This window comes from Bos taurus, chromosome 14 (assembly GCF_002263795.3).
Source record: "Bos taurus isolate L1 Dominette 01449 registration number 42190680 breed Hereford chromosome 14, ARS-UCD2.0, whole genome shotgun sequence".
NCBI classification, from domain to species: domain Eukaryota; kingdom Metazoa; phylum Chordata; class Mammalia; order Artiodactyla; family Bovidae; genus Bos; species Bos taurus.
Window position 1 is genome coordinate 22,639,704 of NC_037341.1, and position 25,176 is coordinate 22,664,879.

The window sequence follows — 25,176 nt, forward strand, 5'->3', positions numbered from 1 at the left end:
GAACACAAAGAGCCCCGCGCCGTGCCACACCCGCCGTCCCCACTCTCCGCCGACCTCCGCGCGGGCTGCACTCGGGGACCCCTCCTCTCTCCGCGCCCTCCCGCCCCTCCCCGGGGTCGGTCAAATCCACCCGGCGTTCTCCGCAATCCCGTGAGCCGGGACCCTCGACCGTCTCTCTCCATCAATCCTCCGGGCCCCGGGGACTCGCCAACCCCATCCCAATCCCGCAGCGCTTCCCGGCCGCGGCCCCTCCTCCGGGGCCCTCCTCCTCCCTCGCCCCTCCCGAGCAGCCGGGGCGGGAGCGGCGGCAGCTGGAAGAGAAGGATGAGGTCATCCTCTCGCTCCGAGTCAGCTGGTGGAGGCGAGGAAGCGGGAGGAGGGAGCGCGCGCGAGGGGAGGAGAGGAATGTGCAGGTCCGAGGAGCGCCGCGGCGGCCGCTGCTGCTCCTGCTGCTGGCGGCGGCGGCGGCTCGGGCGGCAGCCGCGGGGCCGGGACGGCGAGGGGCGCGGGCGGCGGGCCGGGGCGCGCGCCGGGCGCCGCGAGCAGCTTGGCTCCGCGCAGGCAGCCAGGCGGCGCTCCTGCCGGCTCAGGGCGCGCCGCTAGCCCGGCCCAGCGCCCAGCCCGGCGGGAGAGCCGGCGCAGGGGCAGGAGGAGGGGAGCCGCACGCCGGGAGGGAAGCCGGGGCGCGGCGAGGAGGTGGCGGGAGGAGGAGACAGCGCGGAAAGGTGCCACATAAAGGAGGGCGCTCCTCCGCGCTGGAGGCATCATGGCCGCTAAGTCAGACGGGAGGCTGAAGATGAAGAAGGGCAGCGACGTGGCGTTCACCCCGCTGCAGAACTCGGACCACTCGGGCTCGGTGCAGGGACTGGCGCCCGGCCTGCCGTCGGGGTCGGGGGCCGAGGACGAGGAGGCGGCCGGGGGCGCCTGCTGCCCGGACGGCTCGCGCTGCTGCTGCTGCTGCTGCTGCGCCGGGAGCGGCGGCTCGGGCGGCGGCTCCGGGGGCTCGGGCGGCCCGGGCGGCGGCTCCGGGCCGGGCTCGGCGGCGCTGTGCCTGCGCCTGGGCCCGGAGCAGCGGCGCTACTCGCTGTGGGACTGCCTCTGGATCCTGGCGGCCGTGGCCGTGTACTTCGCGGACGTGGGCACTGACATCTGGCTCGCCGTGGACTACTACTTGCGCGGCCAGCGCTGGTGGTTCGGGCTCACGCTCTTCTTCGTGGTGCTGGGCTCGCTCTCGGTGCAGGTGTTCAGCTTCCGCTGGTTCGTGCACGATTTCAGCACCGAGGACAGCGCCGCGGCCGCCGCCGGCTGCGCGCAGCCCGGGGCCGAGGGCAAGACCGCGGTGGGCGGCGGGGCCGCGGCCGCGGAAGGCGAGGCTCGCCCCTCCACGCCGCAGAGGCAGGCGTCCAGCGCCGGCAAGGGCCACGTCGCCGCCACCAACAGCGGCAGCAACAGCAGCGGGGCCGCCCGGGCCGGCGGCAAACCCAGGTCTGCGTCCTGTTCCTTCTGCATCTGGCTCCTGCAGTCACTCACCCACATCTTGCAGCTTGGGCAGTTCTGGAGGTACCGTACCAGGGGTGGGGGGACGGGGACTGGCTGCCGCTACTACATGCCCACCGCTTTGCTTTTGACGAGACCTGTTTAGGGTTGCCTTGGTGGTAACCCAAGTCACAATCTCGTTGGGTTTTTTTGTTTGTTTGTTTGTTTTTAAAACTGGGTTTTGCATTTTAAAATTTGCAATCAGAACCTAGGGTGGAGAGAAGTGAGAAGCAAGGGAAGGGCAACTAAGTGGCTTTGAGCACTCCATCCCTTCCGTCTTCCCTCTGCTTCACTAGCTTCTCTCTTTATACACTACCACCCTTCCCTCATCATCCCTAACACATTTTTAGAGATACTGTTTCATACTGTTTCAGCGAGGAGGAGAGGATTCCGACTACATCTTCTAAAAGAAGAAAAAAAAAATCCTCTTTAATTATGTTGGGTTTGAAATGTATGTTGCAATTTGGATGGCTTCTTTTGTTCCCTGAGAAGAATCTGCTGGTTCTAGTTAGAAGGGAGTTGTTGCTTTTCAAAAGTAGCCACATTTTAATGATAACCGCTAGAGAAGTATTTCAAGTAGAGAGCGTAGTAGGGACACACTTGTCTCTTTTGGAGACTGTCTATATCTATATCTGTATTTATAACCATCTCCACATAAAAGCAAGTACACTTTATTGGACTGCTGCTGCTGCTCCTAAGTTGCTTCAGTCGTGTCCGACTCTGTGCGACCCCATAGACAGCAGCCCACCAGGCTTCCTGTCCCTGGGATTGGACTGAGACTTACTCCAATGGTGCACTTCCTGATTATCTTGCAACATCCCCATATCTGATTTCTTGGAGAACTAAGAACCCTTGGGAAAGGGTGATGCACCTTGTAAACTTTGATCACACTTGGCATCTTCACTGACATGCTTTTCTGCTTGTTGTCTGATATGCCAACTCTTTGGGCAGAGGGAATCATCATTGGAGATGTCACTGCCTGGATTTAGGAATATAATGAAGCAATCTGCTCAGGAACACGTTTCTCTGAAATTTGTGTGTTTTTGATGGCTCTTTGAAGTGATATTTTACAGCTACAAAAATTCTTGATGTTGAACAATTTAAATGCTAACATCCTAGAGTTTTGCTTTTGGGTCCCCCCCCCCCTTTTTAATTAAACAGCTTAGTAAGTAGAAGTAAAATGAGGAAACTTCCTCACAAGTGCACTGGTATGGGGCTACATTCTGCTATGCTAGTGCCCTTTACGATTTCATTTGTAGTTATTTTTGTGATTAAAAAAAAAACTACAAGTCATTAACTATGCTAAGTTATCCTGTGTGGAAACAACTCAGAGAATTTGTGGAACAGAACTGAAAATCTCTCTTTCTTTATGGTGAACTGTGCGGTGTTTTCATTGAGAAGAGCACGTGTGATAATTTTTCAACCTTTTCCAGGACCATTGCTTTGTAAAGCAGGGTAAGCATTGCATAGGTAGTGACCTTTCAAACTGAGAAACTTTTTTTTTTTTTTTCCAAGCAGATACTACCTGGAAAAGTGCTATATGCTTTGCAGTCAGACAAATTGATTTTGGAAACCTCCATACTTTGGATTTAAAGGACTTTTTAAAAAGTCACTTAAATGTGATAACTGTTATTTCCCATGGTTGACTACTGCAAAGACAGCTTGGTGCCTTCAAGTCTGATGAAGAACTCAAATGCTTGATTTAATTACTGAAATTGTTTAGTGGCTGGGATTCATATGATTAGCAGTTTTAATCTGATAATGTGGTAAATGAAGCTTAACATTCCATTTGTTAACTTCTGCAAATTTCATGCAGGATTTGAAAAATCACTCCCTTTTACCTTTAAAATTTCTAGATTTATGTAAAGAAGGGAAACACTTCTCAGTTCCATTAACTGAAGAACTATCCATGTTTCTTACCAATTGATACTTTATGAAAAACTGAGTATCAAATTGTAGTTGTTTTTACTGGACCTTCCAGACCAAACATTTTCCCAATTGAAAAATGCTGTTGAATATCTCAGAACATAAAATGCAGAAAGTGAGAAATAATTAGGAAAAGAAAAGGGCCTCCCAGACACATCTCAGTGAGACCATAGCTACTGGGTCAACTGGCCATACAGCAAAGCTATGGGGAATGGGGCAGAACCGGTAAGGTTCACTTCAGAAGGAAAATCACAGGCTGTAAGACAAATGCATTAACCACCCCAACCCTTGGAGAAACTGTGGGGACATAGGGTTCATTTTTGCTAAGCATTTCTACAATGTTTTCTATAAAGGCTCAGAAGTTTATTCTGCTAACACGTGGTCATTTGGGAGGAAGTAATACTGGAAATGTTTTTACATGTTTGTCTACTTATTCAGAATAATCATTTAATAATTCATATGTGAGTTGTCTAATCTTTTCTGTTCTTGGATTCTGGTTAAGATATTTGGAGGATGGTGGGGTAACTTGGTGGAAGCATCATCTCAGACTCAACCTCATTTTCTCCTGATAATATTAAAAACAAAGCAAACAAAACAAAACACCACAAACTTTAGCTTAATGTAGGAAATTAAAATGGGGTCAGAGAGTTCATGGAATTTAACACTCAGATGCATTCTGAATTATTTCAACTTTTCTGGGTGTAGAATATTTGCATAGAACTTGAGGGTATGGGTGCATCTTTGATAATAAACTGCTGAAATGTGGTTCATCTCAGGTTGTTATATTAGACAATTATCTTTAATTGCCATGATTCTTTAAATTAGGAGCATCTCTATGCTCTTTCTGGCTTTTCTTTCCAGTGCATTTTACACAAAAGTTGCAGAAACACAAAGGTGTGAATAGTTCAAAGCTAAGAGGTCATTACTCCTATTTTAAACATGCTACTTTCTAAGATCAATAAAATAGATTTTAGGTAGGTTGGTAACTGTCCATTGTATTTGCATGGAATTCAAGTTATTTTAGGTAAGGGCCAAATTCTAAAAGCTCTCTGTAGACAAAATCCTTTGAAAAACCATCAAAGTGCTTGTTCTGAAATAGCTATTTGAAACATTTTGGACAAGATTTGCATGTACTCATACATTTATTACAAATGCAACTGCTTAAAGCAATGATACATATTCATTTTAATTAAAGTTTGCTAATGGGAAATTAATGGCAGCTTTTAAAGTCGCAGGAGTTGATACTGGGAATGAACCATTGAAATAATGAAGTGAATTTTTGCTACCATGTGAAGAAAGGACTTTAAAAACCTTTAAAGGACTGTGCTGGTGAATGAATGAGGAAGTACTTTTCTTTTGTGTTCATGTCATATGCTCCCAGAAGTTACCAAGCATGCAGCTCAACCTGTGGGAATCAGAAATGCCCAATCGGAACACCTTTTAGTCCTCATGAGACCTGTGGTCAGTTATATCGAGAAGTCTTCCTCCTTTAGAGTTTATGACCTACTCTTAAAATTTGACCTGAATTTCTCCTACACGTGTACACGTGTAGCTACGTACATATTTCATTGTCTTCTAGCAAATAGGCATGTTCCGAATGATAACTCAGTGGATGGTAGAATGGAGAATATTTTTACCATTTTGGGTTTTGTTTCTGAATATCTTGTCATGAGAGTCACCCGAAGAACAGCTTTCTTGGGTTTCTCATGCTTGATCCCCCACCAGGTGTTAGCATGTGTTCCATGTTCAAGTGCATGGGTTAAACAGAGTTAAGCAGATCTCTTCACAGTAGAACTTATCTGAGCCTTTACTTACTAAGCTGTTGTGAAATTGTCAATAACTTTTTAAAGGCACATCTATTACATCCTTGTAATCATGTGATGTACAGAGCTCTTTGCGAAACTTTGTTCTGGCCAAACAAGAATCATATTAACAAGAGTTTTATTAATGGTACTTTTTTCTTTTAAAACCTACAAAAATTTTTGTACTCATCTTGTCTAATCATTCAGTTCAGTTCAGTTCAGTCGCTCAATCGTGTCCAACTCTTTGCGACCCCATGAACTGCAGCACACCAGGCCTCCCTGTCCATCACCAACTCCCGGAGTCCACCCAAACCCATGTCCATCGAGTTGATGATGCCATCCAACCATCTCATATTCTGTCGTCCCCTTCTCCTCCTGCCCTCAATCTTTCCTAGCATCAGGGTCTTTTCCAATGAGTCAGCTCTTCGCATCAGGTAGCCAGAGTATTGGAGTTTCAGCTTCAACATCAGTCCTTCCAATGAACACTCAGGAATGATCTCCTTTAGGAGGGACTGGTTGGATCTCCCTGCAGTCCAAGGGACTCTCAAGAGTCTTCTCCAACACCACAGTTCAAAAGCATCGATTCTTCTGCACTCAGCTTTCTTTAGGTCCAACTCTCACATCCATATATGACCACTGGAAAAACCATAGCCTTGACTAGATGGACCTTTGTTGGAAAAGTACTGTCTCTGCTTTTTAATATGCTGTCTAGGTTGGTCATAACTTTCCTTCCAAGGAGTAAGCGTCTTTTAATTTCATTGCTACAGTCACCATCTGCAGTGATTTTGGAGCCCAGAAAAATAAAATCAACCACTGGTACCTCTATGTATATTGGAGAAAACTGGCTCAGAGAGATTAACTAACTGGCACAAGATGACACAGCTATTATGTGATGTGTCTTGGAGTCAAAACCAGCCTTGTCTTACCCTAAATTCTGTTACTGGTTCAGTTAGCTACCTCCAAATGCCAATTTGGATAATAAGGACAACAGTGCTTAAAAATGACAGTCTACCTTCACTAAGGTTGGCAAGGGCTTCCCAAGTGGCTTAGTGGTAAAGAATCTGCTTGCCAATGCAGGAGACGCAGGTTGTTCGATCCCTGGGTCGAAAAGATCCCCCGAAGAAGGAAATGGCCACATACTCCAGTATTCTTGCCTGGAAAATCCCAGGGACAGAGGAGCCTGGCGGGCTACAGTCCGTGGGGTTGCAAAGAGTTGAACACAACTTGGTGACTGAGCACTCGTGCGCACACACACACACACACACAAGGTTGGCAAAGTTCAAGAGAGAGCTAAGTTTAGACAAGTTGGGGTGTTTCCCTAATAACACACAGTGGTTCAATGGCAGAATAGAGGCTGGAGCGCAGAGCGTCTACCCAGTGTTTCTCTTCCCATACCACTTGGACATGCTGAGGATGTTGCACTAAAACCCAGCTGAGAAACATGATCTTGTAGTGGCATTAAAAGGCATAATGAATGTGAACAAGCACAAAGTGCTTTGTCAATGATGAAAAGTTCTAGAGATAAGGAATGGGTAAGAAAGTAGCGTATTGGGTACAGCTTCAACTACTGAAAAAGTACTTTATTGATTCTGAGTTAGTCCTGAATTCTGATGTAGGTCATGCAAGATTGGTGCCCTTTCCTGAGTTAATGGAATGGTCATTTCCCTTATGTCAGTGTTCTGTCTACTGCATATTAATTTATCTCTTAATCTGTGTTGAGTACTTGCTGTATGCAAGGCACTATGCTAGTTACTTATTTCCCCAAAATGAATAAAATACACATCTTCTTTCAAAAAATCTACTGTCTGACTGAGGAAGATGGAATAGTAAACAGACAATTTCAATACAGGAAAATAAGCACTGTGATAGAAACAGGAAGCTCGATCCACCTTAGTGGTTCAAGTAAGACTCTGGTGCAGATGCTTGAGCAGAGGTTTTGGTGGGAAGATCTACTATCTGAATAAAGTGGGGTGTTGGCTGTGGAGTCTTGGGTATAATTCTGTGAAAGGGCAGAGAGGCAAGAAATAACACGGCAGGTTAAGTGTGTTTTGAACAGAGAGTAATTGTGAGATAGTAGCTGGAGGTGAAGATGGGCTAGACAATGAAATAAATTTAGTTTTTATTCTGAAGGCATTGAGAAACCATTGAAGGATTATAAGGGTGAGGACTGTTGAAAAGTGTTCAAACCTTGTTTTATTCAAGGAGGGGCAAACAGTTGAAATGTTCAGAGGATATGTCATCAATTCCTCTGTAACTGGATCATATCCCTTTCATTCATAAAACTTCATTGATTTTAAAGGATTCAGTGTGGATGTAATTGGAGCAAGAGTTGTAATTTTCATGCAAGAGTTGTTTTTTCAGAAAAACAGCTTGGCTAAAATTAACTGTACTTATACTAAAGTAAGTTCTTGGTAAAAGTTTGTTGTGTGTTACATTTTGAAGAGATTTTTCCTTAAGATACGGTGGGCTTCACCTTATTGAAATCCATAGAACATTGTTCATTATATTTGTAGAACACTTCAATTTTCAGGGAGTTTCCATGTTTTCTTTCTTATGTAATCCTCAGGTTCATCTTTGAGGTAATACTTTCATTTTACTTTCATTTTGCAATTTCAGTGTAGAAATTGAGATAGAATTTTGGATGTTTCCCTCTTTAGGTCATGTAGCTCTGCACAGATCCTGGGCTAGAATTCAATACTGAGGTGGGAGAGATACAAAAAAATAAAAGACTACACAGATATAAATATCTTTGTAATAAATGCAAAAGTTGTAATTTTTCCATTCACTTGAGCTATATACTTACAAGGGTAAAAAAATGTTATACTTATTATACCCCATGAAATTTCAGTCTATTTTCACAGAACAGTTGAAAGTAATATCTATACAAATGAAGTGTCCCCAATTCTTGGGTGAGTAACTTTGAAGGTCTTTCTTCAGTCACTTACCAAAAAATTGTAATATCTATACAAATTTCAGTCTATTTTCACAGAACAGTTGAAAGTAATATCTATACAAATGAAGTGTCCACAATTCTTGGGTGAGTAACTTTGAAGGTCTTTCTTCAGTCACTTACCAAAAAATTCCTTAATGTTCGAATACCCAAACACATGACTTCTATTAAATATTTTCTATATTTTATCAGTTTGAATGGAACAGTGTACCTATGAGTTTAAATAGCACCAGTCACTGAGTAACAGATGAATAGAATGATTTCCCTTTCTACGGAATCACGGGCTAACCTGATGAGCAGATTTCTTTGACTTGTTTTAGAATTTGAACACAGTCTAAGCTGACGGAAGCAAGATTAGGAATTAGAATTGGATTTATTACTCTAATGCACCATCAAATATAAGGTGCATTGTGGTACTAGTCATGAGAAAGTGCTTATAGGTATAATCTTGTAAAACAATTGAAATATGTTGATAAATTTCAAGGGAAAAAGCATTCAATAATTCTCAACAGGAAACATCCTCTTGAATGTCATGTGTAATTCTGACCACCATACCATGTGACTCCCTTCCAGTTAGCATGGCCGGTCAGGAAGGAAAATCATACAGTTACTCTAGTCACTGTGGGACTTAACTTATATAGGAATACATGTCCAGCAAATATTTGCTCATCTGTGAATAAAGACGCTTACTCCTTGGAAGGAAAGTTATGACCTACCTAGATAGCATATTGAAAAGCAGAGACATTGCCAACAAATGTCCGTCTAGTCAAGGCTATGGTTTTTCCAGTAGTCATGTATGGATGTGAGAGTTGGACTGTGAAGAAAGCTGAGCACCAAAGAATTGATGCTTTTGAACTGTGGTGTTGGAGAAGACTCTTGAGAGTCACTTAGACTGCAAGGAGATCAAACCAGTCAATCCTAAAGGAGACCAGTCCTGGGTGTTCTTTGGAAGGAGTGATGCTAAAGGTGAAACTCCAGTACTTTGGCCACCTCATGCCAAGAGTTGACTCATTGGAAAAGACTCTGATGCTGGGAGGGGTTGGGGGCAGAAGGAGAAGGGGACGACAGAAGATGAGATGGCTGGATGGCATCACCGACTCGATGGACATGGGTTTGGGTGGACTCTGGGAGTTGGTGATGGACAGGGGGCCTGGCATGCTGCAATTCATGGGGTCACAAAGAGTCAGACACGACTGAGTGACTGAACTGAACTGAACTGAACTGAATGAAGCAGAGGGGTTGTTATTTCTTCTCTGTAAGAGTGTAGCTGCACTTCCTGCCTTCTTGCTTCTGGGTTTCTAAGGCTATAGTGAATCAGAAAAGGTGTAATGTAACAAATTGCCCAGCTCTTTTGTAGATTACCATTGACAAAATGCTGGCTATCCTCTGATAAAGATGCAGCTAGAAGCCCATCTTTACTGTCCTGTTCTTTCTGATAGAAAAGTCAGACTGGGGGCGCTTTGGGATGGATATTTTTCACTTAATTCTTACCTACACTTGACCTTCTGAGTATATGCTTTATACAGAATGATGGTTAGTATTTTCAGTGCCCCTGTTTGTCTACTCCAAGAAAGACTGTAGCTTCTACTATTACAGCCTCCACCACCATCATCACCATAATTCTTATAACCATGAAATGTTGCTTCCATGTCCAATATATGTACAGAACTCACATGATTACTGATCGCAAGGGGAAGAAAAGTTGGGTTAAAATGGAAAAGAATCAGTCTGGGAATCCCCTAGAGGCAAGAGGTGGTCTGAAGACACCATTAGGTCTTTTCTAAGATGAAGATGAAGGGAGAGAGCATAGTTAGAATATCAGTGATGGATCTTATTTAGAAGGGCAAGCTGCCTTTGGGGAATCAGACTAAATGGGCAGTCGGAAGAGATGATGGGGCCACTCGGTAGCTCAGACCCCAGGTGGTCACCTCCTGTCCTGGGTTACATGTGACAGCACCTGCTGATGGCCCCACTGGTTTACATCTTCATTTGGTTTCCTCCTTCTGGGTCTTAGTTTTCTGCCTGTATGATATGATTGGTCAAAAATAATATGGGTGGGGGGAGGTGGGAGGGAGGCTCATCAGGGAGGGCATATACATACACATATTGCTGATTTGCTTTGCTGTACAGCAGAAATTAACACAGCATTGTAAAACAATTATATTACAATAAAAATAATATCTAAGGTTCTTTTCATGTTTAAAACTCTGTCACTTTAAGTAACTTAAATGTGCATTAATTTTTTTTTAAACCCCATCCTTGAAAAGTAGAGGAGGACAAAAAAGAAGCAAATGTAGAAAAAAGTATGGGAAGCCTATTGAGAATCTATATTTTTTGCTGTCCCCCTTGACTCCCCACTCCTGCAGCACAAGAAAGTACAATATAGCTCCCATTTTCAGCAAAGTTCCATTAAACATATACTGAGCCTCAAAAACAGTGTTTGGAAGTCTCCAGGTCCATATGTGAAAGTCTACTTTCTGCAGATATTAAACAAAAATCTTTAAAAATTAACCTTTATGTTCTTTCGAAATATAGATCCTGCTCTTATTATGGGCTTCCCAGATGATGCTAGTGGTAAAGAATCCACCTGCCAATGTAGGAGACGCAAGAGAAGCAGGTTCGATCCCAGGGTCGGGAAGATCCCCTGGAGGAGGAAATGACAACCCACTCCAGTGTTCTTGCCAGAAAAATCCCATGGACAGAGGAGCCTAGTGTGCTACAGTCCATGGGGTTGCAAAGAGTCAGACATGACTGAATATACACCCTCTTATAAACTCTTTTCTGCTTATCTGGCCTCAGAGTATATGCACCAGAACATGTGTTCTCAGGTCATCACTGTGGTGTTGTATAAGTGGGTCAAAGGGGATCTGCAAGGTGCTTTCCACAGTTGACGGTATTCACATCCGAAACCCAGGAACTGGTATTACTTAGCACATAGAGAATCTTAAGCTTAATTGTATAATGCAACTTATTTTGTGGCATTTCCAATTTTTCCAATGAAATTAAACCATTTTCATTAAAGCCCATTATCTAAGTATTTGAAGCTGACGTTCAAAGTGTTCCATATCACCGATTCTAAGAGATGTGCCATATAGACTTGGGAAGCCAGAATTCCTTCTGTGCTTCATGTGGTGAGGTCCACACAGCTGGAGGGCTACGATTAGCAAATAAGAACAGTGCTTCAGAGGCTTAAAAAGAAATATCCATTATATCAACGAGAAGGCTGTTGTCAGAACTAGATTTGCTTTTAAATTAAAAGCTTGTCCCGGGTTACACTGTCAGTGATTTAATATGCTGGAAATTGAATTAAACTTTATACAAAGAGACTGTATCCAGGCCCGCAGCTGATGAAAAACAGGCCTGTATTACATTCTGCTCAAAGCAGAGATCTACCCTTTAACCCTTCCCAGCTGGCGATCACCTGGATCTTTAGGATGCTACAGATCTGTCGTGACACTGTGCAATTTTCAACCTCACAACAACCTTTCAGATTTTTACACTAAAAATTTTTTTTCTTAAGTATCTATTTAAAAATTGTCTGAAGTATGTCAAACTGTTGTCTCCTTTTTATGATTCATAAGTAGACTGAATAAGTTCTGCTTCTTTTGCTTAATATATGTACATGCCCTGTTTTCGTGTCAGGGGAATCTTTCTACACAAACAGCAGTGGGCAGTGTGTGGGTGGGTGAGGATTAGTCAATCAAAATCAGGCGTGTATAGAAAAAGTAGGATCTACAGTGAATAAGAGTCTAAAAAGCCTTGAGATGACTTTGATTTGACTTCCCATCAAGTATATTATGTAAGAAGGATAAAGTCACCTTTCTGAACCCCTAGCCTCAGAGATTTCATCCGTGTAAATAGCAGTCTGATTTTTCTTTCTGCTGCCTAGATAATGATTATGAATAAAGATATCAGTTTTGAACTGAATTCTCTACTTTCCTGGTCTTTTTTCAGTAGCAGAGAGTCAATACTCAACACAAAGGCAGCCATTGTGGCAGTAACAGTAACAAAACAGTCTCTCATCACTTCCATCACTAGTTCATGGTATAATCACTGCATCAATGTAACAGTAATAAGGAAGAAATGGTCCTTTATGAAAGCAAGGGAAAGGATTTGTAAATGCTTGTTTCCTCTTGGTAGAGTCTTCAGCTCATTACTTTACTGTTTTACTAAAGTAAAATTAATAACAATCACTTTTTAAAATGTAGGTCAATTCTCAAAGACTCTCCAAAGTGAGTTTTAGTACTTGGGTCTGTTATTATCACATAAATTAGGAAGGATATCCCACAGGGTTTCAGATTTCCAGGGGATATTCTACTATTAAGAATGACAGTCACAGATATCCTATGGGATTTTCCTGATTTGATTGGTGATCATTGGGTTTGAAAATTTTGAGTTCTAAGTGATATAACACCATCCCAATGAAAGCCTAAATGTTAGTTGTGTTCCTACATCTGAAAAGTAAATCATTACAATTACTTAAGGATATACTAATATCTGGGCTTCCCAGGTGGCACAGTGGTAAAGAATCTGCCTGCCAATGCAGGAGGTGCAGGAGACACAGATTCGATCCTTGGATTGGGAAGATCTTTGGAGAAGGAAATGGCAACCCACTCTAGTATTCTAGTCTGAAAAATTTCATGGACAGAGGCGGTAGGCTATAGTCCATGGGGTCCCAAAGAGTCAGATAATACTGAGCTGCTGAGCACACACAGGCTAATACCTATCTATATCATTTATATGTTGAATCTAAAATATGAAATGAATAAACTTATTTACAAAATAGAAACAGACTCACAGACATAGAAAACAAACTTAGAATTACCAAAGGGGAAAGCATAGAGGCATAGATTAGGGATTTGGCATTAGAAGATGCAAACTACTATATATAAAAAAGATAAACAGGGACTTCCCTGGCATTCTGGTGGTTAATACTTCATCTTCCAAGGCAGGGGGTGTGGGTTCAATCCCTGGACAGGGACCTAAGATCCCACATGCCCTGCAGTCAAAAATGGAAACATAAAACAGAAGCAATATTGTAACAAATTCAATAAAGACTTCAAAAAAAATAACAAGATCCTCCTGTATAGCACAGGGAACTGTATTAAATATCCTGTAATAAACCATAAATGTATTTATACATATAACTGAATTGTTTTGCTGTATACCAAAACTAACACAGCATTGTAAATCAACTATTTCAATAAAAACTGAATAAATAAAATAAGATTGGAATAAAATGAGTAAGAGGGAGGAAACTTGACGTTTTTATTAAGGAAGTACGTTCAAATTCTCTGGAAATTTATTCATCCCTTTCTCTGATCTGCTAATAGAAGTAGGGGGATGTTTTCAGTAAAATATGCATTGATTAGTTGCAAGAAGGAAAATATAGCTACAAGATAAATGAATGAAGATGGAGAATTTCACTCCATAATAAGAGGATGAATTTTTAATCCTTGGATTGTAGGAGTGGGAAAATTTCACTGACCCAATATATACAATATCACAGCAAAGCTTCACCAGCCAGGCCAAGCTTCCTTTAAATGAGTTTGTTCTAGGAGCCAAGAAGGCAAAAACTCAAGCTCTGATATGTTTAAGTTTATGGGATCAACTTGAGACTGAGAGCACCAGCAGGGCCTGCAGTCTGAGCGACTTTGACCTGAGTCCTGGATTATCACACAGGTCAGAAGTCAGCCAAAAGTGAGCTCACAGAGGGCCAAGACCTGGGCAGATCTTCAGAACAGGGAACATATTAAGAACCTGGGAATCTAAGGACCAGAAACATACTTGATAATAGTAAAGGGAGGTGAGACTCTGAGGTCAAGGTCATCACACAAGCTAACCATGACAGCTGGGCTTCAAAGTATAAAACTGAAGGACATCCCATAAGTGGGTATCAGAGATGCTGGATTGGGAAGTCAGGTTCGGGCATCTCTCTGCAGCTTTTAGTCTGATGGAGGCTCTGCATCCACAAAGGAAAGAGGAACCAATGGAGGGATAAAGGAGATGAATCGGGAACCCAGCCAGGCAAGACCAGGTCCTAGCCAGGAGTTATCAGGGTATATTATATTCAGAAAATGATGTGGAAAGGCTTCTGAGGACCAAGCTTACTATGACCCATGAGGCCTACAGGCAGGCTACACCCTGGGAAGAAATGTGATGATGGTCAGCCCGATTTCCTGCCTTACTCTTTGTCTTCCTAAGTGAGCACTATAGCATCAACAATATAACAAAATATGTCAGTGCCTGTGTTGTGGGATAAGCAATGAGAATGGCACCTTATGAAATGTACATTTGTGTAGATGTGTGATCAGTTTCCTTATTTCCCTTTAAACAAAATAGCAAACGATGACCTTCCCAGAAAGTCTTTTCCAAGTAATGGTTTTCTGATTTCCCTTTCAAACAACAGCTGGTGTTGCTAGGCTGTCATTTCTGTTGCCAGGGTTCCCTCCCCATCTCTATGCCAGGATTGTTTGGTTCAGTGTTCTTAAGTGTTTCTGTGAGAGTTACTAAGTTAATTTTTCTCAGTCTGCTTTATCAGTAGGCATGGTCACCCGGCCAGGCTCTAGACCTGCATGTCTTTCCAATATAGTAGCCATTACCTACTATTACCTACACATGACCGTCAAATAGTAGTTATTCCCAATAGAGGTATACTGTCAGTGTCAAATATCCAGGGAGTTTTGAGCACTTAATGTGAAAAAAAAGGATGATAACTGTCTCGTTAATAACCTTCATATGGATTATATGTTGAACTGATGACATTTTGGATATATTGGGGTAAATAAAATATATTGCTAAAATTAACTTCACCTGTTGCTTTTTAAAATTTTTTAAATGTGACTACAAGAAAATTACAGACATGACCTACATTGTATTTCTATTGGACAGAGCTGCTGTAGATGATTCTAGAGCTCATTCTTGCAGAGAGAGAAGATAATAAATCCAAAATATGAAGATAAGAATTTGCTAGAAGTTACCAGGGAAATTATTAGAATTTACAGAAGTTACTACCTGATGCAAAGATCTGAGTCATTGGAAAAGACTGTGATGCTGGGAAAGATTGAGGGCAGGAGGAGAAGGGGGAGAAGAGGATGAAGTGGTTAGATGGCATCACCAACTCAATGGACATGAGTTTGAGCAAACTCCAGGAGATAGGGGAGGATAGAGGAGCCTGGCAGGCTGCAATCCATGGGGTCACTAAGAGTCAGACATGACTTAGTGACTGAATAGCAACAACAGCCAGGGAAAGGACAGTGACTATTTCGCCACTGAGGCAGGTTGACTTAATGGGTTTTGCAGATAAGATTGCCTGCTGGTAAAAACTGGCTCTTTAGGAGATAAAGCCCCTAATGTGGGTTCAGCCCCATGGTTTTCCATGCTTCCTGCCTTGTTTAAAGCCCAGCAACCTGCTGTTCTTCTTTGATATTTTAATAAATAGTATTTGATGATGACAATAAGGACTAAATCTTTGTAAGTGCTGTTGTAGTTGGATTGCCCAGAAAATTCATTTGGGTTTTTCATGACATCGTATGGGAAAACTCGAACAAACTCTTTGGCCAACTCAACACCTTGCCAAGCACATCTATGCCTATTTACCACCGAGTCTTCTCACCAGCCTCTCAAGGTAGGAATTATGATCATTGCCATGTGAATATGAACCCACTAAGGTTCAGAGAAGCAGGGGATTTCCCCGAGGTCACACAGTTCCCTAGCAGCAAGTAGCTGTGCTCACGTTCTCAACTTCAGCTTCTGAATGCTTGTCCCACTGTGTCTTACAAGATCAATCCAAGAGAATTACTTGGAGAAGCATTTCCTGACCTTTCAGACTGGCAACTGTGCTGAAAACTGCAGTGAACTCAACTGTACTGTGACATCAGTGGGAATTAGTCAGGTCAATGGTGGGATTTTCCTCTGAGGTCAGATTTGAGTCTTGACTTGACTGAGAACTCCTCAGCTACAAAGCAGTGGGTTGAGGACTACATCAGGTCATTTCCAAAATCCCTCCCAGCTCTATAATTCTATGAAATCTGGTATCTAAATGGAGCATCTCAATGCTTTATACACCTTACTAAATATCCACATGGGGAGCAATATGCATGTTTTATTAACATGGGCTGGGGTTCTGATTAACTACTCCTAGAATTGGTATTTCACACCAAACTTCAAACACAGATACTGAGGATCTGTTTTATCCAAGACAGGTCACTTTCATTTGCTACCTACTGGTAAGATACATGTTGTTTCCATTGGGAAATGAGTGACACTAAAGAATACTAAGCAGGCTCCAGTCCCATGTGAATAGTATGTAATTAACCTGTATTTTTATCCTCATTGTGCATGCAGTCATGCTTTGCATATGCCAGCATTCTACCCCACATATGTTCATAAATTATGAATTCAACTACAACTGCGCAAGGCAAGCCCTGCTGTCAGTCACATCTCTCTCTGAGACCAGCAGGATTTACATCTGTGTGACATAATTTCAAAATCAGCTCCTAAGACCTGTCTCAGAGGACCAACTCTGGCATATGCAAGTGCTCAAAAATTCACTCTCAAATGCACACAATTCAAAATTTTCAGAATCAGACACAGCTAGTCTTTGAAAAAGCAATTCCAAATATTCACTTCTAAGTATCAAAAAAATTCTCAAAATATGCCCCCCACCCAAGTGGATATGACTTGCTTTGGAAGGGCTTGCCAACTGCAATCTGCTTGCTGTTATTTGTATTATTTGGTGACATTCCATGAAAAATTACATAATGTCATGTTTCTTTTTAGTTCAATGGCATCTTTGGAAAGCATAGTTTTTCCACAGAGACTAATTTTCAAATATATTTCTAATATTCATGACATGAAGTGGGTTCTGACTTTTTTCTTCTTTAATCCCCAGTAGTATGTTCTAAGAAGCATGCGTATCTATTGTTGTTCAGTTGCTAACTCATGTCCGACTCTTTGCAACCCCTGGACTGCAACTGCCAGGCTCCTCTCATATCTCCCAGAATTTGCTAAAACTCATGTCCATTGTGTCAGTGATGCCATCTAACCATATCATCCTCTGCTTCCCCCTTCTCCTCTTGCCCTCAGACTTTCCCAGCCTCAGGGTTTTTCCTACATCTATATATATGTGTATAGATGCATATCTATGCTATATTTATTTTCCCCATGATTAGTCTGTCACTGTTTCCATTGTTTCCCCATCTATTTGCCATGAAGTGATGGGACCAGATGCCATGATCTTAGATTTTGAATGTTGAGTTTTAAGCCAGGTTTTCACTCTCCTCTTTCACTTTCATCAAGAGACTCTTTAGTTCCTCTTCGCTTTCTGTCATAAGGGTGGTGTCATCTGCATATCTGGAGTTAATGATATTTCTCCTGGCAATCTTGATTCCAGCTTGTGCTTCATTCAGCCCAGCATTTTGCATGATGTACTCTGCATATAAGTTAAATAAGTAGGGTGACAATATACAGCCTTGACGTACTCCTTTCCCAATTTGGAACCAGTCCATTGTTCCATGTCCAGTTTTAACTGCTGCTTCTTGACCTGCACACGGATTTCTCAGGAGACAGGTAAAGTGGTCTGGTATTCCCGTCTCTTTGAGAATTTTCCACAGTTTGTTATGATTCACACAGTCAAAGGCTTTAATGTAGTCAATGAAGCAGAAGTAGATGTTTTTCTAGAATTCTCTTGCCTTTTCTATGATCAAACGGATGTTGGCAATTTGATCTCTAGTTCCTCTGCCTCTTTTTTTTTCTTTTTTTAATTTAATTTTATTTTTAAACTTTACAAAACTGCATTAGTCTTGCCAAACATCAAAATGAATCCGCCACAGGTATACATGTGTTCCCCATCCTGAACCCTCCTCCCTCCTCCCTCCCCATACCATCCCTGTGGGTCGTCCCAGTGCACTAGCCCCAAAAATCCAACTTCAACATCTGGAAGTTCACAGTTCATATATTGTTGAAGCATGGCTTGGAGAATTTTGAGCAATACTTTGCTAGCATGTGAGATGAGTGCAATTATGTGGTAGTTTTAACATTCTTTGGCATTGTCTTCTTTTGAGATTGTAATAAACTGACCTTTTCCAGTCCTGTGGCCACTGCTGAGTTTTCCAAATTTGCTTGCATATTGAGTGCAGCAGTTTCACAGCATCATCTTAGGATTTGAAATGGCTCAGCTGGAATTCCATCACTTCCACTAGCTTTGTTCGTAGTGATGCTTCCTAAGGCCCACTTGACTTCACACTCCAGAATGTCTTGCTCTAGGTGAGTGATCACACCACTGTGGTTATCTGGGTCATTAAGATCTTTTTTGTATAGTTCTTCTATTTATGCTTGCCACCTCTTCTTAATATCTTCTGCTTCTGTTAGGTCCATACTCTTTCTGTCCTTTATTGTACCCATCTATGCATGAAATGTTCCTTTGGTGTCTCTAATGTTCTTGAAGAGATCTCTAGTATTTCCCATTCTATTGTTTTCCTCTATTTCTTTGCATTGATCACTTAGGAAGCCTTTCTTGTCTCTCCTTGCTCTTCTTGGAACTCTGCATTCAGATGGGAATATCTTTCCTTTTCTCCTTTGCTTTTCACTTTAGTTTCTTGGGCTCCAAAATCACTGCAGATGGTGACTGCAGCCATGAAATTAAAAGACACTTGCTCCTCGGAAGAAAAGCTATGACCAACCTAGACAGCATATTAATGACCATATAATATGACCCTAATGCTGGGAAAGATTGAAGGCAGGAGAAGGGGACGACAGAGAATGAGATGGTGATGGCATCACCGACTTGATGAACATGAGTTTGTACAAACTCCGGGAGATGGTGAAGACCAGGGAATCCTGGTATGCTGCAATCCATGGGGTTGCAAAGAGTTGGACATGACTGGGCAATGGAACTGAACTGATACTCCTAGTCATGCAGTTATGTAGGTGAAGATATGCTGGAAAGAACAGACATGATGTGATTAAACTGAGATAGTCTGGAGTGAAACTCCTTCATTCAATCATTCAATAAATATTTCTTAACCATTCACCCCGGGTAGGCTCCAGGCACCCAAAGATGAATGGAACATACTCCCTGATCTCAAGGAGTTCACTGTCTGGCAAGAGTCTGTCTCATTTATACCTGTTTACACTTCAGAGAGTCACACAGCATCAACAATGGCAGGAACAGGATTGATGGGGAGAACTGTGTGGTGGGGAGATGGGGGACGTGTCCAGGAGATTCCATGAAGGGGTAACATTTGAATGGAACTGTTGACTGAAAAACAATACATGCAACTTCTTCGGTGGGAATTTTTAGGACTTAAGCCCAGGAGGCAGCATCTCAAGTAACCTTGAGAAAACTACTCTGAGGAAGCGAGGGGAGGAGCCAGGATATATAGAAGCTTTGTTAACAAAGGGCAGGTAATCTGAACATCAAGAGATTTTTGTTAATTAAAAGCAGACATGTCAAATTAAGGAATTTAATGCTTGCCTACGTATGGGAAGATGCAAGGGTCTGGGCTCACTGAAATAATTCCTTGGATATGCACTTCAGTTATTTGTGGGCAGTATCCTGTTTTCACATCCTGAGCTTCCCCCATGGGGAATGGCTGCAGTCTGATGGCTGCTAGATGGCAGGTGTTCTTCTCCTTCCTGAGTTCCCACAGGGCTCACTGGCTTACATTGGAGGGCTGCATTTGCTGATGGCTGTGACATCCTTGTTTACTGACATGGCAGGAAGTGTTCCATTTCTCAGAACCTGGGAGAGTGTTTCAAGCAGAAAACAAAGAACAGACAAAGACATTTCATGCCCTGTTTGTAAAGAGCTGAAATGGAAAGCAGGAAGGAAAGATAGTTAGTGGATGAGTTGTGAGGTTGGGGCTGAACTAGCTAGAGCCTTGGGTGTATTCCTAAGGAATCTGGACTCTATTCTATTGGTGAACAGAGGCTCCAGGGACACATTTAGATATTAATACATATTTTCAAACAGGTACCTTTCAGTAGTGGGAAATATTGAATCGCAGTCTGAAAATAGTGGAGAAGGAAGTTGCCTGCACCCTTCAGAGGCAGGGAAAAGAAAATGTGAGCAAGGGGTGGACTTGAAAAATATCCAGAACTTTAAGATGCAATGGAATGAGTGAGTGAAATGAATGCACAGAAGGGCCTGACGAGTCTCACTAAAGATTCCGATAGTACTTAATGAGCTATCGGAAAAGGCATAAACATAAACAGAGTTAAATAAAGATGCTCTGTAATGTATGCTAGGCAATTAAAAAAGATTTACCAGAGTAAAGCTAAATACAGTATCCTGGATAATTAATGGGCCAGTGACAACTCAGTAATAACTACCCTGAACTTCTACAATAGGGCATTAACATATGTGCATGTCAGGAGAAGGGTTTGCTTTTACAATCAACACCCCACCCCCTAGCTGGGCAATTTCCCCACAGAAGTTAATTAGGGATTCCTGGTAATGGAGCCAGCTTGTAACCAGGAAGAGTTAATTTTAAATTTACACTGGATCTACTTTGGTGAATTTAACCCTTTTTTGTTATTATAAACATACATAATGGCCTGCTTCAGGGAGATAACCTAAGCCACTCACCTGTGAAGGATGGGAAGGAAGTGAAACTTACACATTCTAGGGGACATTTGCAAGGACTGAATTGTCTTTTTACTTTGTTTCCTCACCCCTCCAACTCTGATCCATAAAAGAACCTGGCATTCTGACCCTGATAAGATGGTTATTTTGAGGCACTAGCCTGTCATCTTTTCAGTCAGCTAGTTCCCTGATTAAAGTCTCTTCCTTGCCTCAAAACCTCATCTCTCATATTCATTGGCCTGTGGTGCAGCAATCAGAGTAAGCTTGGACTCGATAACATGCTGACTAACCTCCAACTAAGATTAGCCATGATCAAAAAACTAAGATCATGGCATCCAGTCCCATCAATTCTTGGCAAACAGATGAGAAACAATCACTGCAGACTGTGACTGCAGCCATGAAATTAAAAGACACTTGCTCCTTGGAAGAAAAGCTATGACAAACCTAAACAGCACATTAAAAAGCAGAGACATTACTTTGCCAACAAAGTACTGTCTAGTCAAAGCTATGATTTTTCCAGTATGGATGCGAGAGTAGGACCATAAGGAAGGCTGAGCACCAAATATTTGGTGCTTTCCAACTGTGGTGTTGGAGAAGACTGTTGAAAATCCCTTGGACAGCAAGGAGATCAAACCAGTCAATCCTAAAGGAAATCAGTCCTAAATATTCAATCGAAGGACTAATGCTGAAGCTGAAGCTCTAATACTTTGGCCACCTGATGAAAAGCCAACTCATTGGAAAAGGCTCTGATGTTGGGAAAGACTGAAGGCAGGAGGAGAAGGATGAGGATGAGATGGTTGGATGGCATCACTGACGCCATAGTCATGAATTTGAGCAAACTCCAGGAGATGGTGAAGGACAGGGAAGACTGGCATGTGGCAGTCCATGGGGTCACAAAGAGTCAGACACCACTGGGCGACTGAAGAACAACAACCTCCAAGTAGCGGTGAGTGGCTGGTAGTTGTTCTTGGGCTTCTGGTTGAGCCTAAAAGAAGTTTGATTGTAAATGTAAATTAATTTCTCCCATTCCTTGACTCTCTCCGCTCTGCATGTTATGTTAGCTTTCAGTGGGATTTCCCTTTCTTACTCTAGGAAATGAACTTCTATTCTATTTGTGGGTAGGTGTGCCATACCTGAGACAGACTGCCATAGGTGATGGAATCTTCCCTGAATGGGCCAGGCCATCAAGCCATTAGGATATGGTGGATATTCCACCTGGATACTTAGCTCAGTAAAGATTCCTCAGAGGATGGTTCTTTTGAGACCTAGTGGACTTCTTTTATTTCAATAAATCCTCATTTATCACCATTTAAAAATTTCTCAATTTTTAGTTTTTAATTCATAGTCTTTTTTTCCAAGCAGTTTCAGGTTTACAGAAAAAATTGGAATTGACATATACTCTCCCTTCACTTCCAGGTTCCTCTAAGACCAACATCTTCTGTTAGTGTGGTACACTGATACAATTGATGGACCAACATTGATAGATTAGCCGACTGAAAAAAAAAAAAAAGCACAATATGGAAGTTCTGTTTTACTTTGCAGGAGTTTTTAGGACTTCAAGCCCAGGAGGCAGCATCTTGAGTAACTCTGAGGAAACTGCTCCGATCATGCAAGGGGAGAGTTAAGATATATAGGAGTTTTGCAACAGAGGGCATGTAGAAGGAACAAAAGATTACTGTTCATAAAATGAATCTAGATATCTGAAGTTGAAGAATTTAGCACTTTTCTTTGTACAGGAGGATGCAAGAACTTGGACTCACTGAAATCATTCCTTTGATATGCACCTTAGCTATCTGAGGCCAGTATTCTGTGTTTTCACATCCTGAGCTCCCTCAGGGCTCACCAGCTCACCATCATCCCTGATGACTGTGACATCTTTTGCTTACTGATACAGCAGGAAATACTCCATTTCTCATTATTCTTAATTGAAATCCATAGTTTAGAATTTACTCTTTGTGTTGTAAATTTTATCAGTTCTGACAACTGTATAATGGCTTGTATGAATTATGGCAATATGATACAGAATAGTTTTGTTAGGTAGGCAGAATAGGAAAAAACAGAAAAAGAGGAGCCAAAGGGCCAGGGTCTCTCTCTCTTCTCTTCGAGTCTTTTGGGTCTTCTGCCCTCATGCCCTCAAGCCTCAAGGATGTATTTTCCTTTATTTTCTAAATAAAACTGAGCTATAACACAGAGCTGTGATACTGGTCTGTCCAAGAGCTGTAACACTGGTCCATCGCTTCAGATTTTTGTTGTGATGAGACAGAACTGAGGAAATTACACACACCCCCGACAATTTACTGCTCTAAAAACCCCATGTTCCACCTATTTCTCCTTGCTTCCCCCCAACCCTAGCAACCACTGATCTTTTTACCATCTCCATAGTTTTGCCTTTCCCAGAATGTCATGTTGTTGGAATCATAGGATATGCTGCCTCTTCAGATTGGCTTCTTACAGTTAGTGATGTGCATTTAGGGTTTCTCTGTATGTATTTGTGGCTTGATAATTCACTTCTTCTTAGTGCTGAATAGTATTCCAGTGTATGGGTGCACCACAGTTTATTCACCCATTTACCTACTGAAGGACATCTTGGTTGCTTCCAAGTTTTGACAATTATGAATGAAGCTACCATAAATATTTGTGTTCAGGTTTTGTGTAGATACAATAGTTTTCAACACATTTGGGTAAATACCAAGGGGCACAATTGCTTTGTCTTATAGGAAGAATAGGCTTCTTCAGTGGCTCAGGTGGTAAAGAATCTGCCTGCAATGTGGAAGACCTGGGTTTGATCCCTGGATTGAGAAGATCCCCTGGAGGAGGGCATGGCAACCCACTCCAGTATTCTTGCCTAAAGAATCCCATGGACAGAGAAGTCTGGTGGGTTACAGCCCATGGGGTCACAAAGAATTGGACATGACTGAGTGACTAAGCACATAGGAAGAATACGTTTAGTTTTATAAGAAACTAGCAAACTGCCTTCTAAAGTGTCTGTCTAAAGTGCCATTTTACATTCCCACACTTAATAACATTTGAGCGTGCCAAATGCCCCTTGTTTGTTGTTGTTGTTCGGTTGCTAAGTCATGTCTGGCTCTTTGCGACCGCATGGACTGCAGCACGCCAGGCTTCCTGTTCTTCACTCTCATCCAGAGTTTGCTCAAACTCATCTCCACTGAGTCAGTGATACCACTCAACCATCTCATCCTCTGCCACCCCCTTCTCCTCCTGCCCTCAATCCTTTCCAGCATCAGGGTTTTTTCCAGTAAGTCAACTCTTTGCAACAGGTGGCCAAAGTATTGGAGCTTCAGCATCAGTCCTTCCAATGAATATTCAGGGTTGATTTCCTTTAGCCTTCTTTGAGAGTACGGAATTAGTGAACCAGGGCGTAAGATGCTTTTCTCGAAAGAGTTAAAATACCATGAACTTATTCAAGTTACAAGTTCTAAATTTAAAATTTTGGAGTGATTTTGCTGGTTGAGATCTAGGCTTTATAAAGTATAAATCATATAATTATTCTTAAATCAGAAATGGGTAAAATAATAAAAATATAAATTACTATACAATATTAGTTGTTCCAGTGACGTATTTGAGTAGTTTTATGAAATTATTATGCTGGCTACCTAGACATTGAGTTCTGGTACTAACTCTGGTTTCGCATGGGTGTAAAAAACTATTGGAACAAAATCAGTCTTTTTAAATGTAAATTTGAGATTAGTGATCTTCATGGATTTATGAAGTTTGTTGGTAATTTTTCCTTTAAAAATGTAATCATGGGATAAATAATGTCTATTCTTCAGAAAAAATGCACAGCACACATGCACAGCCTCACACACACATGCACACACACAGCACCCCCACGCGCCCCCTCCCCCCTACACACACAGCCCCTGTCCGCCCCACACACCTCTGAAATACTTTGGAGTTTTGGAGACTTGAATCATTGCCCTGGGTAGTGGCGCCTGACTGACTCGTGCCAGCTCAGCTTGGGCTTTGCTTCCAATGGGCTTGAATGGAAATCATACGCAGGTGAATAGCAATAAAGGCCTTTTCCAAATCTTTGTTTGGATTGTGATAGTATTAGCGAAGATTGAACTGAATTATGCTTGCAATTCTTGAAAACAATGAATTAAAAATTTTGTTCTCATCTGTTGGACTAAAGGAACAAAAAAAGATGAGTGTGTTAACCCTTTTTAGCCTAAATTATATAATCAGGTAATTTTGTTTCCTTTGTTCTATGTAGAAATGATTTGAGTATCCATGTCAAATATCTTTACTTTCTGCATACATATTCATTTCAATCCAAGCCCCCACATGTATCTCCAAATTTCCAACTTTTTTGGTTTTAAAGTGTATGCAAATATTTGTGAAGCTGAAATTTTTAC

The 25,176-nt window shown here is 42.0% G+C and overlaps 1 protein-coding gene across 1 annotated transcript in view; it reads left to right on the forward strand.

The window, feature by feature from the left end:
* The first annotated feature begins 624 nt into the window (after window positions 1–624).
* XKR4 (XK related 4) overlaps window positions 625–25,176 on the forward strand; it is a 330,762-nt gene continuing 306,210 nt past the window's right edge. The window contains exon 1 of the mRNA XM_002692650.5: window positions 625–1,560. Within this exon, the coding sequence (XP_002692696.2) occupies window positions 767–1,560 (794 nt within the window). The 5' untranslated portion in view covers window positions 625–766. The remainder of the gene's footprint in view (window positions 1,561–25,176) is intronic.